Raw genomic sequence first — 15,083 nt, 5'->3', positions numbered from 1 at the left:
ACAATGATATTTGGGACCGGTAACACCCTGGATAGACCTTTTCTGAGAGTGATTTTAACTAATATAAGATTTGGTGGGATTTGAACTAAAATATGTTTTTGTGTCAATAAATATATCAAATCTATGGACACATTTGGAAAGGAAAGAATAAACCAATACAAAATCATGTACATTTTTAAAAGTATTTATTTTAATTTATTTGTCTCTGTAAAGAGTAAACAAGATACATTGAAAATTCACATAAGAGTCTGAATCGGCTTGCATTTCATGATAATAAATAAATAAATTGTATTGCCCTACAATGCAAACATTACTGATTCTGTTCTACTCAACATAGGATAATAGATTGTTAGCTGAAGTCCAAAGTCTATTGAGTGCATCTTTAAGCATTGTTGAAGAACCACATTACATTGACGGACATGATGTGAACACACACATAGACTGATGAAAACTGTTTGTTCTGAGAGGCAGACTGGGATTTGTTGTTATTTTATCAGCATCACAACAAAATCACTAGTCTTCCACTCAGCTCTACCAACACATCACCTCTTGGGCCATGAGTGCATCCAAGTCTGTAGTGGAAGAAGCAGAAATGACCATTCTTACATTATTATTTAGGTTCAACATCCTTTGCCACACGTTTGTATACCCTTATGTGAGGATTTCAGTGAGGGGTTTCCGAAGATCTACAGGTGTTTGACTGGAACATCCCAAGTATGGCTGAATTAAAATGTTCATGCAGTTCCCATCTCTGTATTTTTCTGTGAAGCATGTTGACATTCCAGCCTTCCTTTGTTGTTGTAATGTCAACCTTTCAAATGCTCTCAAAAGCTGGAGATGGCAGGAGGAGGGGAGCGAGAGAACGCGGATCACAGCCACAGCACTTAGAATAAACCATATGCAATGAACAAAAAGCTGTCACAATAAGCTGTGCAATTTGTAATTATGCTCAATTTGACTGCGAAAAAACACATAATTTAAATGCATAACCGTCATCTGGGTAATTTTTGTTGTCTTACCAATAAGTCACATTTGGACTGGAGAGAGATGGCTGTCCTGCGTCTCCAGTAAGAGCTGGTAGCTATGCAACAAGACTGGAGTCAGTGGAAAGAGGGGGGATGGGATAGGAATAAGGGGACAGTTTAGAGAGAGGAAGCAAGGGAACAAGGAGGGAAGGGTCTTCAACAGGAGACAAGTGGAAGAATTATTACAGAGGGTGCGTTTTGACCAAGAAGTGACCCTAGAAGAGAAGATTCCTTGGACATGCATTTGTCTAGCCACATTTTTACATTTTGTGTTCATGCAATGGTGTATGTAGCGTCCTTAAATGTACAATAGTATAATAATTAGATCATTGTGGATTTCATGCTATTGCTGTTTCCCCCCTTGCATTGGCTCAATTGGAGCCAATAGAGAAGAAAAACTGTCCGTGGGAGCTGTCCAGCGTCCCTTGGTGCTGAATGACGCCCTACTTTTCGCCACGTCCCTGAATCTCGCTTCGATTCCGGCCTGGGAGAAAAAAACATGCCACCTGTTGCTATACTAAAGTTTGGTTTCAAGAGGTAATAAATGACGAGAATTGTAATATATTGCACACACAATAGAATTTAACATGTATGATAACTAGGGAGCTATTGTTTTCCTCTTTTTCATTCGTAATCAGAGCAACGTGACGACATGATAAACATTTAGCTCGGGCGAGGCAGGAAGCGGAGCGCAAGAATAATTTATTTTCTATCAAACGCTAGTTAGGCTACACCATTTAAATTGATGTAATACCATTTTTTGTGGATAATTGTCATAGCCCTATTTCTTTGATACTTCTTTCTTAAGTGAAGAAAAATATACGCAAAGAAAGGCATATTGCACTATTGCTATGTAGGCTACCACCAAAATGCAGCTTGAAGCATTGCATCTTAGTGACAGACTCACCGTAACGGGGCGAACAACAGGTGAATCCGAGGCAGTTGCTGCTGGAGGAGTCGAAGCGGCGCCGCTGTCACTGCTTTTTTTCTTCGTAGGAAATCAGCCACAATCGAGAGCCCGCCCCATCCCTCCTCACGTAACACTGGCGGTGATGTTACTGGGTAGATGGGTCACTGTGTTTATATACGTCTGCTGGCCGGAGGAGACGAGCGGGGGAGGGGCCACTGCGGGTGACGACACGCACGGGGGCCCACTTGACGTGATTTTTCGCCTAGAATTGTTCTGGGTGCGGCCAAGTAAGGTTTATCAAGGTTTTTGGTTTGACTGTTGATAATAAATAAGACCTGGAAGATCTGACCAAGGAGCAACGAAGCAACAACTCAGTGTGTGCGGGCCTATGCCAGTCTAGGACCTGTTGCACAGTGGAAGAAAGCAGTTCTGGTCCTGTCATTGAAACATGGGTTTGATAGATTTTGTGCAGCCTTGGTGATACACTGGCCATATTCAATTATTAGGCGAACAGAAAGATATATTTAGACACGTGTCAATGCTATCTTTTACTTTTTGCGGGTAACAAACTAAACTGCCACACCGTTTTTGCACTGCAAAACAAAATAATTATAAGAAGATTTTAAGAAGATTTTCTTTCTTTTTAAACCATAAGCTATTAAAGAGTGTATTAATTTGTAACAAATATAATCTATGACATTTTAAAAAATATTTCTATATCTTTCCTGATCTAACACATCTTCAGCCTCAAGATAAGTTGTGGCTTGTTTGCTTGGGGAATAAAATGAATTTCAGATGATGACAATGAAATCACTTCTGAGCCTTTCGTGAATTGTGTGTAAGTATGATTAATTTCACAAATCTGCTTCATACCTTCAAACAGAAGCCTACATGTATACATGTGCCATTTAAACCAGCACCCAATGACACCTGCCCTTTGAGAGCTCATTACAGTGTACATTCAGTGGAAGAAACTCTCCCATCCGACATCTGTGCAAGCCCCAGAGTCTTTTTGTAGAAAACTTACACAATACATGACCCTCTTTGTGCTGAGGTCCTTGTGACTTAATAACCAAAAAGAGCCTGGGTGGGCCATGTTATTATGTTCTCTTTCATATTCCCCACAAATACAACTCAAGAACTCAACTTAGGGAGGAACCTGTTGGTTGATCCTGCTCGATGCCTTGTAAAGCTTTCATTGTATAATGAACATCACATTCTGTGCCTCTTGATAGAAACATCAGGAGGTAGGATTATGCATATTAGCTATCCCCTCTCTTCTCTCCCCTATGCTTGTATCTGCCCACCAAGATGAGCTACATCACTATTGAAATGTTTCCTATTCAAGACATTTATCTTATTTCTATTAAGGGCCTTGCATGTTATTTCTGAGTCTGAGGTTAAGAAAGGTTTCAAGTTCACTTAAAAGCTCCTTTATGCTTAGTTGTAGTCCTCAGCATATGATGTATTCAGATTTATGAAGTAGGACTTGCAGTTGTTTTACTGCCGAGATGTTCACTGATTAAACCTGAGAGTTTGAATTTGTTCATTCCACTTTGAGAGCCACATTATTTGGTCAGTACTAAACTGAGGGTTGTGCTACATCACATTTGGATCTCATGCTCTCTGTGCTTTTCAGAAATGTTAATGTGATTTATTTTTCCATTATTCTGAAAGGGCATATTGATATATAACATGCAGATAAAAACACAAAGGGAAAACATGTCTATAATATTTTTGTTCTGTCTTCCTTTGTAGGAAAGAGTGCAGCAGGTTTTGGTTGGATACATAACTCATGACTATGTGTGTAAATGCTCCCTCTTGTGCCAACTAAAGGAAACACAAATTATGCTCAGACACCATTTCTACAATAATACTCCTAATTATTTTGTAAAATTATCTTTTGTTTTTGAGTAAATTATGATGAACATATTCTGACTGTACATATGTTCATACTCAAACGTACCTCTACTTGCAACCTAAAATAGTTACTTTTACCATCACAATAGATTTATATTAAAAACAGTAATCAATTTAAATGGTATTTACAAATAAGTCAAATTAACACATTTTCAGCCATGTTAAATTATTTATACTCATGGAAAAGTGGTAAAGAATACACCCAATATAGAATTTTAAAATTTGTTTATGGATTTCTCATGTGTACATTAGTTAATACTTGCATAAAATAAATGTTCCATAGATCAGATCTTTTTGCTTCAAGTCTCTACATATTGGCAGCTTCCTTGTACACATTTCTTTCAGCTGTTTACAGAAAACAGTAATACAAAACATAATTTGGAAAACCAAACATACTCCACAGATCAAAACAAAAGCTCCACATTCAAAGGGCAATTCTAACAAACTTAAACATACTAGATTAGGCTAAAATAATAAAAAGGGAAAATAAATAGACAATTAAACGACAAATGTGATATTTGGCAGATAAGCACAATGCCAGTCTGTAAACATAACATTATAGTGCCTCTTTTTATCAAGGCGAAGAGTGGCACGATCACTGATGTGAACACTGTTGGTTCAGCAGCAGTTTGGCTGAAACACCCTCGTTTATCTGACAAACTACAGGTGAATACTCAAAGAAGGACCATCACTGTCCACACCAGGACGTGTTAGATGAAGTTATTCAGACTGCCCTCTTGTAGCCCAGTGTTGCTCACTATCGAATCCTGGTGAATAGATTTAGCACAGACACAGACTCCTGAAAGAAAAAAAAAAAAAGATTTATCTACAATGCTTAAGACATAATATAGCTAAAAGAAAAATCTGAAAATACCTTTGTTGATCTCATTTTACTAAAAACATTCCAAAAGCGAAGCGTTTCATCCCCTGCTCCAGTCACTATTGCCTCGCCATCAGGAGACATAGCCTGTACACACATAATTATTGTTATATACTTTATATAAAACAGCATTACTGTAGCTACAAAGAAAAGGTACTGACCAGGTAGAGTACCCTGTATGAATGGCCAGTAAGTTTGGCCACTTGAGTAAGAGAAGGATATTTCCACACCAAGATTTGATTTTGTGAATATCCATGTGTGCTGACCTGCAATTAGAGAAGAAATATTTCTCAAATATAGTAAATCTACTTTTGCATTGTATACAAAGAAGTACTTCACCCAAAGAAAATGACACTTGACTCACCAGTTCATTAGTGTGCTTGGACCAGGCCAGATTGCAGACCTGAGAGCCAGTGTCAGTACACTGAAGCGGCTGCCCAGTCAGAGTGTTCCAGAAGCGGATGCAGCGGTCTGCAGTGCCACCTCCGGAGGCCAGAAGCCCATGTTGGTGTGGAGACCATGCAATGGCTTTAACTGCAGCCAAGTGCTCTGTGTACTGCTGCACCGGAAGGACACTCGAGTGATTCCACACAAGCAGCTAGAAGAGAAAATATGTGTTAGATTTGATTATTTAAATAGATGTATATTTTTATTTAGTATTAAACTATATAATTACGTAGAAACCGCAATATTGACCTAAAAAAATATGTATGGCTCTTGTCTTATTTAATTTCACATTGACCTCACTCTTAAGTCTGCAGAAGTCAATGTGTGACAATCAGGTATGTGACTTCAAATGCCCATGGCCTTTTAATATACCAGTCAGAATCACAAGGAGAATAATAGTATCAAGACCTAAACATGTCCAACACACTATTGCCCCGTATCAAACGAGACAGGAATCAGGTGATAACAAGCTTCACAATTTTGTAGTGAATAATAAATGGCAGTCAAAGCACACAAGCAAAACCACAAATCATATTTAATCAACATTAAATCTACGAAAAGCCTGCCCTTAGCAAATACTCAATTAGATAATGTTCAAAACATTGATTTATATATTTGACAGACCCAGCAAAGAGAGGTGGATTAGCAAAATGTATAAAAATCTTGTTTTACTGCATCTTTGAATACCAAAGTCTCCAAGTCTAAGTGTTTTTAATGTATAGCCCTTGAGGTGGCTTTGGGTCAAAATGATACTTGAAAAATAATAATAGTAGGTTTTTATCCTCCATCTGCACCCGTCGGTGAGCTAGAGGACGTCTTTACCTTCCACTCCACTTTTGTTGATTCAGAATGACCAAAACATGTTTAAGCTGACATGAATATCGATTGGTTGTCCAAAATGTCTGACTGTCTAAAAAAAATATTGATGAAAACCTCACACAAACTATTACTGCTTCCACTAGACCTGACCCTAAAGACCCACTTAAAGCAACATTATCTTAAGCAACAAGCCTCAGAACTACCATTGTAGTGGTGTCTTTTCCCTATTGGGTGTGTGCGGAACACAAAATGTATTAAATCCAAATCAAGTATAACTGTTAAAAAGGTCAATTTTAATGAACAAGTATTTCTGTTTGATCTGTACTATACTGACATTGTATTTTTTACCACTAGTATTCCAGAGCTCACAGCATTAGACTTTTTTTATTAAAACATTTCATGATATTACTGACAAACTATTAAAAGAGTCTGGGTCAAAAATAAGAATAATCCCTGGTTTTGTCCAAATATTGCTGCATTATCTCAAGAGCGTGACAAAGCCCGGGCAGAAGCCAAGGCAACCACATCAGCAGCAGATTAGCAGCAGTTTTTTCACAAATGCAAGAAATACGTTTCTACTGTTCGTAAAGCCAAAGCATCTTACTACGTCAATACTTTGAATCACAGGGCAAACCGTTAAATCCTCACCGCAAAATTCTGCTCCCTCTTTACCAAATTAAATTATTAAAAATTAAATTAGTCTGACAATGAAAAAATATATTTGTGATGCATTTAACCAGCACTTTGCTGACTCTGGAAATATTTTTGATGACGCTGCTCCATCTATTGCTGATGAGATTAGGGCTAATGATCAAGTATTTTCTCTTAAGCCCTTTACACAGAATGAAGTATTAAATATGTTGCTCTCAATTGATTCAAAAATGTCCACTGGAGCAGACACCCTCGAACCTAGGTTACTTTTGTTATCAGGCCAACTAATAGTAAATTGGTTAATTTATGTTTTTAATCTCACAATTCACACAGAAAGTATCCCATTACTATGGAAAACTTATTTGTTCTCCCTTTGCATGAAAGGTGGCAGAAAAAATGTATGAATAATTTCTGTCCAATCTCAAAACTATCCTGCCGAGTAAAACTCTTGGAGAAACTAATAAGTAACCAAGTATGTGCTTTTTTTAAATCCAAATATTCAATTTTAAATAGCTGCCAGTCTGGATTTAGGGCAAAGTACTATCACAGCTGCTACCAAATGTATAAATGATATTGCTATTGCATTGGATAATTATGAAGGATTTGCTACTGTTTTTGTTGATTTGTCAAAGGCCTTTGATTCCGAGTCTGGAGTTTGATACAAATTCTAAAATGGCTCTGTCCTTGGACAACTTCTATTTACAATTTACATAAACTCAATTGGTCATGATCTAAAACATAGTAGCATCCACTTGTAAGCAGATGATGCAGTTCTGTATGCAAAGGCCTTCTTCTAGTGGATTTTCACTCCATTCAACAAACTTGTGTTAATTTAAAACTGTTCATGAATTCAAGTAAAACATGTATGCTGTTCTCTACTGCCTTTTGTTTATTTATAAATCTCTCATTGGAATTTTGCCTGATTATTTAACAAGTTTGCTAAACATCAGATCTGGTATTTGGCGATTAAGATCTCAGGACATTCTTATTTCAGAGTCAACGAATCAATACGGAGCTAGCAAAAAATGTCTTTCAGGAATGTAGTTTTTGGTTTATGGAAGGAAAATCAAAAACGGTTTTAATTGAAATTATTTTCTGTCTTTGAAATTCAAAGCACTTTTAAAGACTATAGCTTTTGTTTTAAAATTATTGTATATGCATACATTTGTTTTATTTCATTTAATGTTTTATTGGCATTTTATCTGTATGTCCTGTTTGTTTCTTTCATTTGTAATTGTGTAAATGTTTTTATGTGCTAACAGAGTGAAGTAGAATATGTCCCCTTTAATTGCCATATGCAAAGATTATATGCGCTTATCTTATGCACCTTGTTATCATTTCCCCCGGAGGCGAGGAGCTGATGGTCAGTGCTCCACTTGAGCCCACACACTTCCTGCCGATGTCCTTGGAGGCGTCGCTCTGATTGAAGAGGTGGAGCTCGAATATCTCGCTGTAAAATCACTCGATCACGACTTCCAGATGACAGCTGGTCTGCATTCCATGCCAGTGCACCTAGCAGCAATGCAGTCCCATTTTAACATCTGTGCACAATGTACTAATAATTCACATCTCCAAACTCACCAACTCTTGCAGTGTGTCCTTCTAGTACAGACAATTTTTTTCCAGCTGAGGCATCCCAGATCTGCACATAACCTTTATGTGTACCCACTGCGACCAGGTTACCCTTGAATAAAGTGAAGTGCGAGTTAGATTGCTTGATTTTAAAGGTTCCAATAACAAACGTACTACTATAAAAATAGAAAACAAACGTACCCTTTCAGACCAACCAACTGATGTTACTGAATCTCCTTCCACAGAAAGATCACATAGACGCGTCACCTGAGAATAATTCAATAAAAAGACAACTGAATAAACGGGCACTAATTAATTACTGTATGTATTTGGATTGCACAATATTGGAAATTATTGATATGGCTGTTGTTGACTAATTTGAATATCAATTTTAGTGACATTAAAACAATGCATTGGTTTATGTATTCAACAAAACCAAGACTAAAATTAAAGCCGCAAGCGGCATCCAACGGCCCTCACGGGCCGCCGGCCTTCCGACTCTGCGCTTTCGACTTGATAAAGATGGCGCCCTTATTGTGTTGAATTAAAAAAGAACTTGACAGACGGCAACACGTTGGACATGGCCAATCCAGTGCAAATGAACACAAGTGTCGGTCAAATGTGCGGGTCCGCCGCACAGAGACCGTGACACTTGGAATAAAAATATGGATAGCTTTTGATGCCCCGCTTGTGTAGATGATTTTCCCCAAATATGAGCTTGATCGAGCTATTGCCCTTAGAGGAGTTTGTTAAAGTGTGAAGCGTAAATGTGAACATTTCAGAGATTTCGCTGTTTTCCCATTTCTGACATATATTTGCGGGTCCGCCACACAGAGACCGTAGCACTTAGAATCAAAATATGGATAAGTTTTGATGCCCCGCTTGTGTAGATGATATTCTCCAAATATGAACTTGATCGGACAATCGCCCTAGGAGGAGTTCGTTAAAGTGTGAAGCGTAAAAATGTGGTGATTTGAGCGATTCTACGATTTTCCCATAAGGATAACATGGGATGTTTCTGTCATCGCTACGGCTACGCTTTACCAAATATGACTTTGGCTCCCATACTTTTATTTTGGGGATGGCAAATGAGAATTGTGTGCAAAATATCATGTCATTTGGAAAAACTCTTGTTTATAGGCCACTCTGAAGGCCAAATAGTCCAAATTCTGCGAAAAGTTTGCGGCTCAGCTGCACAGAGACCGTAAATGTTATCCATAAAATTTGAATAACTTTAGATGCCCCACTTGTCTAGAGGAGGTACACCGATTTTGAGATTGGTGGGCCAAACGCACTAGGAGGAGTTTGTTAAAGTGTGAAGCGTAAATGTGAACATTTCAAGGATTTGGCGTTTTTCCCATTTGTGACAGTATATTTGCAGCTCCACGGCACAGAGACCGTACCACTTAAAATCAAAATATGGATAACTTTTGATGCCCCGTTTGTGTAGATGATTTTCCCCAAATATGAGTTTGATCGGACAATCGCCCTAGGAGGAGTTTGTCAAAGTGTGAAGCGTAAAAATGTGGTGATTTGAGCGATTTTCCCATAAGGATAACATGGGATGTTTCTGTCATCGCTACGGTTACGCCGTACAAAATATGACTTTGGCTCTCATACTTGTATGATCAGGATGGCAAATTAGAATTTAGTGCAAAATGTCATGTCATTTGGAAAAACTCTATTGTTTATAGGCCACTCTGAAGGCCAAATAGTCAGAATTCTGGGAAACGTTTGCGGCTCCGTCGCACAGAGACCGTAAAAGTTATCCTTAAAATTTTGATAACTTTAGATGCACCACTTGTCTAGAGGACGTACACCGATTTTGAGGTTGGTGGGCAAATTTTTGTGGTAGATTTTGTGGTTTTCCCATAGGGATAACATGGGAGGTTTCTGTCATCGCTACGACTACGCCGTAAAAATGTAGGCATTTTTGTGATTGGCTTTTGTGATCGGGACGGCAAAATAGAATTTTGGGTAAAGTTTAGACAATTTTGGTAAAACTAATTTTTGACCTTCAATGTTAATTTAAAGGTCACTCTGTAGGGGGCGCTATCGCGGCCATTTCAATTTTGTCAGCCTAAACTGGTCCAAACTAGAAAGTTTAACAACTGATTCAAATTTGGTCCTAATCGGACTCGTTTTAATCAAATGGGAGCAATTTTTAGATCTGCAATATTCCAAAATAAGTTGTCCAACTTTGCGGCTGCGCCGCACACAGACCGTAAAAGGTATCTCAAAAAATTGGATAACTTTAGATGCCCCACTTGTCCAGAGGACGTCCGCCGATTTTGAAGTCGGTGGGCAAAACGCCCTAGGAGGAGTTCGTCAAAGTTTGACGTAAACAAAATGGCTAACTCAGCTTGTTTTCATTTTCAAAGGAAGATGGCGGCCATAGGGTAAGTCTTATTTTTTTTTTGTCCTCACGAGAGGAATGCGTGTCCCGAATTTCGTAGCTTTACGCCAAAGTTGACCTCGGGGCGTCTCCCATAGGCGCAATGTATTTTGACTTTTGTCGGTGGCGCTGTTGCGCCATTTTTTAACGAAAAAAAAAAATGGCCCAGAAAAAATCTAATTTTTCGCCGATTCAGAATTTTGGGCAAAGTTTGGTGAGTTTTTGAGCATGTTCAGGGGGTCAAATTAGAGTTCAAAGCGCTGAAGAAGAACAAGAAAAATAAAAATAAAAAAATATTTTTAGCAAAAACAATATAGCCGTTTCCACTATAACAACAAATTATACATCGTTTGAAAGCTCTAAGCCTTCCCGATGCCGACATGGGGTGGAATCATCATTACGAGCGCTTACGCGCTCGTCACTCCCTATTCCGTCGGGATGCCCCGCCCACTCCCCATAGACTTCCATTGATTTGAGCAGATACAAGCATGGCCCATGCCTGCGGCATGGATTCTCGCGTACGGGACGATGCCAGGAGTGATTTTGGAGGAATGCAGCGCTTCGCGCTGCTGTTGTCAACAATGAGTGAATGGGCTACGCCCATTCACTCATTGTTGACTATTTCTGTCATAGCAGGAGTAAGTATGCATGATCCATGCCTTCGGCATGGGCTAGTTCACTGTACTTGCCAGGGGCGACGGGGTACCAAACATGCGGGCTGCGCCCGCATGTTTGGTCAGACAGTTGCAACACTGCCTTCAGTTGCAATGCTGCCTAGGTGAATCTAGACTGAATAAGGCCGAGTCATGAATAAAGTCAGCCATTTCAACATTTTCCTATCAGGACCATGGTGTTTTTGCAATATTGATTATTGCGTTAACCAATATTGCGATATGAACACTTTTGAAATATATTGTGCATGTATTCACTATGAATAAATAACAGTAAACAAACCTGGCTAGTGCAGGCGCTCCACAGATAAACGCATGTACCTAGTCCGACACTCAGCACATTCAGAGAAGACCAGTCTACTAGATTGAGGTAGAAATCATCTTGGAGTTCAGGAGCATCAAGAACTTTAAACGGTATTTTTGAGATTTTGCGTGTAGGTTTTCTTGGAGACCGCAACAGTTTCTGACTAAGACCAAACAAGTTTAAGTTAGTATCATGGGATTCCATATGCTAAAAAATAAACAAATACAAATGAAAAACCAAGCCATACCTGTTGCTACTGACTGGAGAGAGGGAATATGGAGACACGGTGTTTCCATCTTCTTCAGACAAAGCCCTTTTTGTACTTACAGAATACTAAAAAGAAGATTTAACAACTTATTGCAACCACTATATTAAACACAGAAATTACCACCATTTATATTTATGTTTCCGTTTTCATGTTATTTTACAATAGCTACTTACACTAAAAAGGCTTCTTTTGGCAGGACTAGATGGTAACAGACGGCGATCTTCCGACTGGGGGTCCTGAACTTTTTCAATGCCAGCCCCAAGCAGCTCATTTTTGAGAAGAGCTGAGTAAGCCAGGCCATCCGCTTGAATCAAACAGAATAGTCAAAAGAAATATAAAAAGGCTCCAACACATATTAATTGTACAAATATTCTATTTTTTAAAAGCTCATCTCAGACTCTGAAAATAAGTGTTTACAGTAGCAGTGCATATGTCCAAAAATAATAATACATTGTACAAACACCTTTGCTGCTGTCTGTTGTGCCATCTTTGGTTTTTCTGTTTTGATTGTGTGACTTCTCAATTTCCTGTGGAAAATGTCGCGAAATGTTAAATAATATGAAAACTACACAAAAATAATAAAGGCAATACATAAAAAAGAAAAGTTGATAAAAGCAGAGAATTTGTTTTTACCTTCAGTGTCTCAACCCGCTCTCCACTAACAATGTTCATTTTGTAAGGACTACAGCTATTTCCTTAGAGTGTTACTGCATACTTACATTGATGCGGTGAAAGTTGACACTCCAGTTGGCTCCTGCCCGGGAGGGAATGAACCGATCACCATGCTTGCTTGGTGAGGATAAGGGGGAGCTGGTGGGTGTCAAAGCTCGCACCACTTTCTACACATAACATAAAAAATATGTACAAAATAAAGAGAGGCCCATTTGTTTGAGGTGTAAACTACAGGCGCCACAATTCTGCTGCTTGGCTTGCAAGGTTACAGTTTGGCCCAACGCTAGTGACACTGTTACATAAATGACTAGAGTTTATTCTTTCATTATGTATATGAAGATTATAAATAAAGAATGTAACTGAACTTTAATTATAAAATGTCTTGTGATATTTCACTTACAACAGGGCTGGCATTCTCATTTTGGATGTTGATTTGCCTGAGCAGCCTGCTCTCGTAGTCTTGATCCATGCCACCTAAAAAATAGACAAAAGTACAATTTCAATACAATGGTAATATTTCTGTCAGTTCATACATGCAAGAGACAAAAGATAGGAATTTAAATACGTCAGAAATGGCTTAGCAGTCATGGATCAGAATCATTTTTATGTTGTACCACGTCGTTAAAGCACATTCTTGTTTGTGACTGTTCACTGACACAGCAATAAAGCTTTTGTGATTCTTCTTCTTCTTCTTTGGTGTTTTATGGCGCCTGGTAAGTGTTACATTACCGGCAGATTTTATTCTTTAGACTTTATTCTTCTGATTCGTAATCTTTTTCTTCTTCTTTGGGGTTAAATTACAGCCAGAATGTTGTTGTTGTGATTCGTAATCTTGCGCCGCTTTTATACCCTTGTGTGACGTCATAAAGCACATGTGATGACAAAGCACGCTATCATGCAAAGGCTGGAGCGCCCCCTGCTGGACACCCCACTAACTACAAGTAATCTGACAATGTTCAAATTTAAGCTAAAACTTTTTGTTTAGCTGTGCATATGACTGAAAGGATTTTTCTTTGCACTCTTCTCTTTTATTTATTTTTATTTCTTAAACTGTTTTGCGATTTCTGTAATTTGTTTGTGATTTGAATGCCCTTTTTCCTGTTGTGTGAAGTACTTTGAATTGTATATAAAATGTGCTCTACAAATAAACTTGCCTTGCCATGGTAAACAAAGAAATTACGGGGCCTTTTGTACAACAACAGTGTTTCTCAAGCGAGTCACTTTGCAGTATTTCCTTAATTTAGAGACAAATTGTAGTGAGGACTGTAATAACTTGACATTTCAGATGTTCGGACACTGGTGTCTGATCAGGACAGTAATGCTATGCGAGGAAGCACGGCGACGGGTCGAGTTCAGACGGTTCCATTAGCTCAATCGTTGACACTTAATGACGTTGTTAAGAGTGTGCCAGCTGTATACTAATGTCACAGGATACCAGCCGCCATAAAACACCATAGAAGAAGAAGAAGAACTCAGCAGCTGGACAGCTTCAGAAGACACCGTGTCCCCTGCAAAGCAATGCATTTGTGCCTACTCTTCAAAACACAAATATCTAGACAGTCTAACGAGGGTGAACAAAGGAAACAAAGAGTCCCGTAAGAAAAGTTGACGTTAGGGTGTTCTTGTAGTAAAACACACAATAAGACAAGCAACCAACAACAAATAATAAAGACACGGGCGAAAAACAAAGCTAACTGATGCTAACGGTGGTATTTTTCAGTACATTGCATAGCCGCCCAGCTAAGGCTTTAGCAACATTGTTTGATCAAATGCGACGGCCATGTTTCAACGTACCGTGGCCGTGATGCACTCTCTCTGCGGTGTGGTGGTTTCAAATATTCTTGCCCACGTATATTCCTCTTAAAACACCAAACTGGGTTGTGCTATTGCCGATAAAACAACATACAGTTTACGATGTTCTACTTCTGGGCTTCATCTGAGTCCGCAAAGCACCACGGGAAAAAGTGTGACGTCACAGGTTTTGAATCACAATTGTTGTTGCTAAGGAAACGTGTCTTCCAGGATCACAATGACCTGGGCCGTTGATTGAACCATGATCTACCCATAGATAGAAAAGTCCAAACAGAAACAAGACCCTGAGTACCACCAGTGCATGGATGGTCGCTTGATACAGGAGTGTTCACACAGCTCTATCTTCTTTTTAATTGGTCCATCTTCACATGTGATCAAGTTCACACAGCTTTGTGTTCATACATCACTGTTTTCACTGCTCTATGTTCACGTGTGTTTTAGAACATTTTGAAAAAGGGCTCCATGATTAGATCCCTTGCCCTGTTTTCTGAAATTAAGTATTATTATAATTGTTTTTGATAAACCTACAAGGCCATAAATGTAATAATTATCATACAAAACTTAATCTAGAACAAGACTCTAACCATTTCAATAACCCTACAGGTCTCTAACCTAAATAATATACAAATGTTCCAAAATTGTGGGAAAATAGGTGTGTGGAAACATAGAGACCTTTTAACGCTAACAAACATGGCAACAAAGACTCCTGTCATACTCACATGCAATAATGTCACATT

General features: G+C 38.7%; 1 protein-coding gene across 1 annotated transcript; it reads right to left on the bottom strand.

Moving 5' to 3' along the window:
• Nucleotides 1–4,065: 4,065 nt before the first annotated feature.
• LOC140356415 (fizzy-related protein homolog) lies at nucleotides 4,066–14,511 on the bottom strand. The gene is made up of 14 exons (XM_072441319.1): nucleotides 14,329–14,511; nucleotides 12,935–13,008; nucleotides 12,582–12,701; nucleotides 12,326–12,389; nucleotides 12,036–12,166; nucleotides 11,842–11,927; nucleotides 11,574–11,757; nucleotides 8,426–8,491; nucleotides 8,234–8,336; nucleotides 7,980–8,164; nucleotides 5,100–5,333; nucleotides 4,897–5,001; nucleotides 4,730–4,822; nucleotides 4,066–4,654 (listed from the first exon to the last, which is right to left on the bottom strand). The coding sequence occupies exons 2-14, from the start codon at nucleotides 13,001–13,003 to the stop codon at nucleotides 4,613–4,615; spliced, it is 1,482 nt and encodes a 493-aa protein (XP_072297420.1). The 5' UTR covers nucleotides 13,004–13,008; nucleotides 14,329–14,511; the 3' UTR covers nucleotides 4,066–4,612.
• Between the last annotated feature and the right edge of the window lie 572 nt (nucleotides 14,512–15,083).

Source organism: Eucyclogobius newberryi, unplaced genomic scaffold, assembly GCF_026437365.1.
Source record: "Eucyclogobius newberryi isolate DKJ021-1_F unplaced genomic scaffold, fEucNew1.0.hap1 SCAF_12, whole genome shotgun sequence".
In the NCBI taxonomy this organism is placed as follows: domain Eukaryota; kingdom Metazoa; phylum Chordata; class Actinopteri; order Gobiiformes; family Gobiidae; genus Eucyclogobius; species Eucyclogobius newberryi.
The sequence above is the reverse complement of the archived record's forward strand: the minus strand, read 5'-3'. Positions and strand labels throughout refer to the sequence as shown.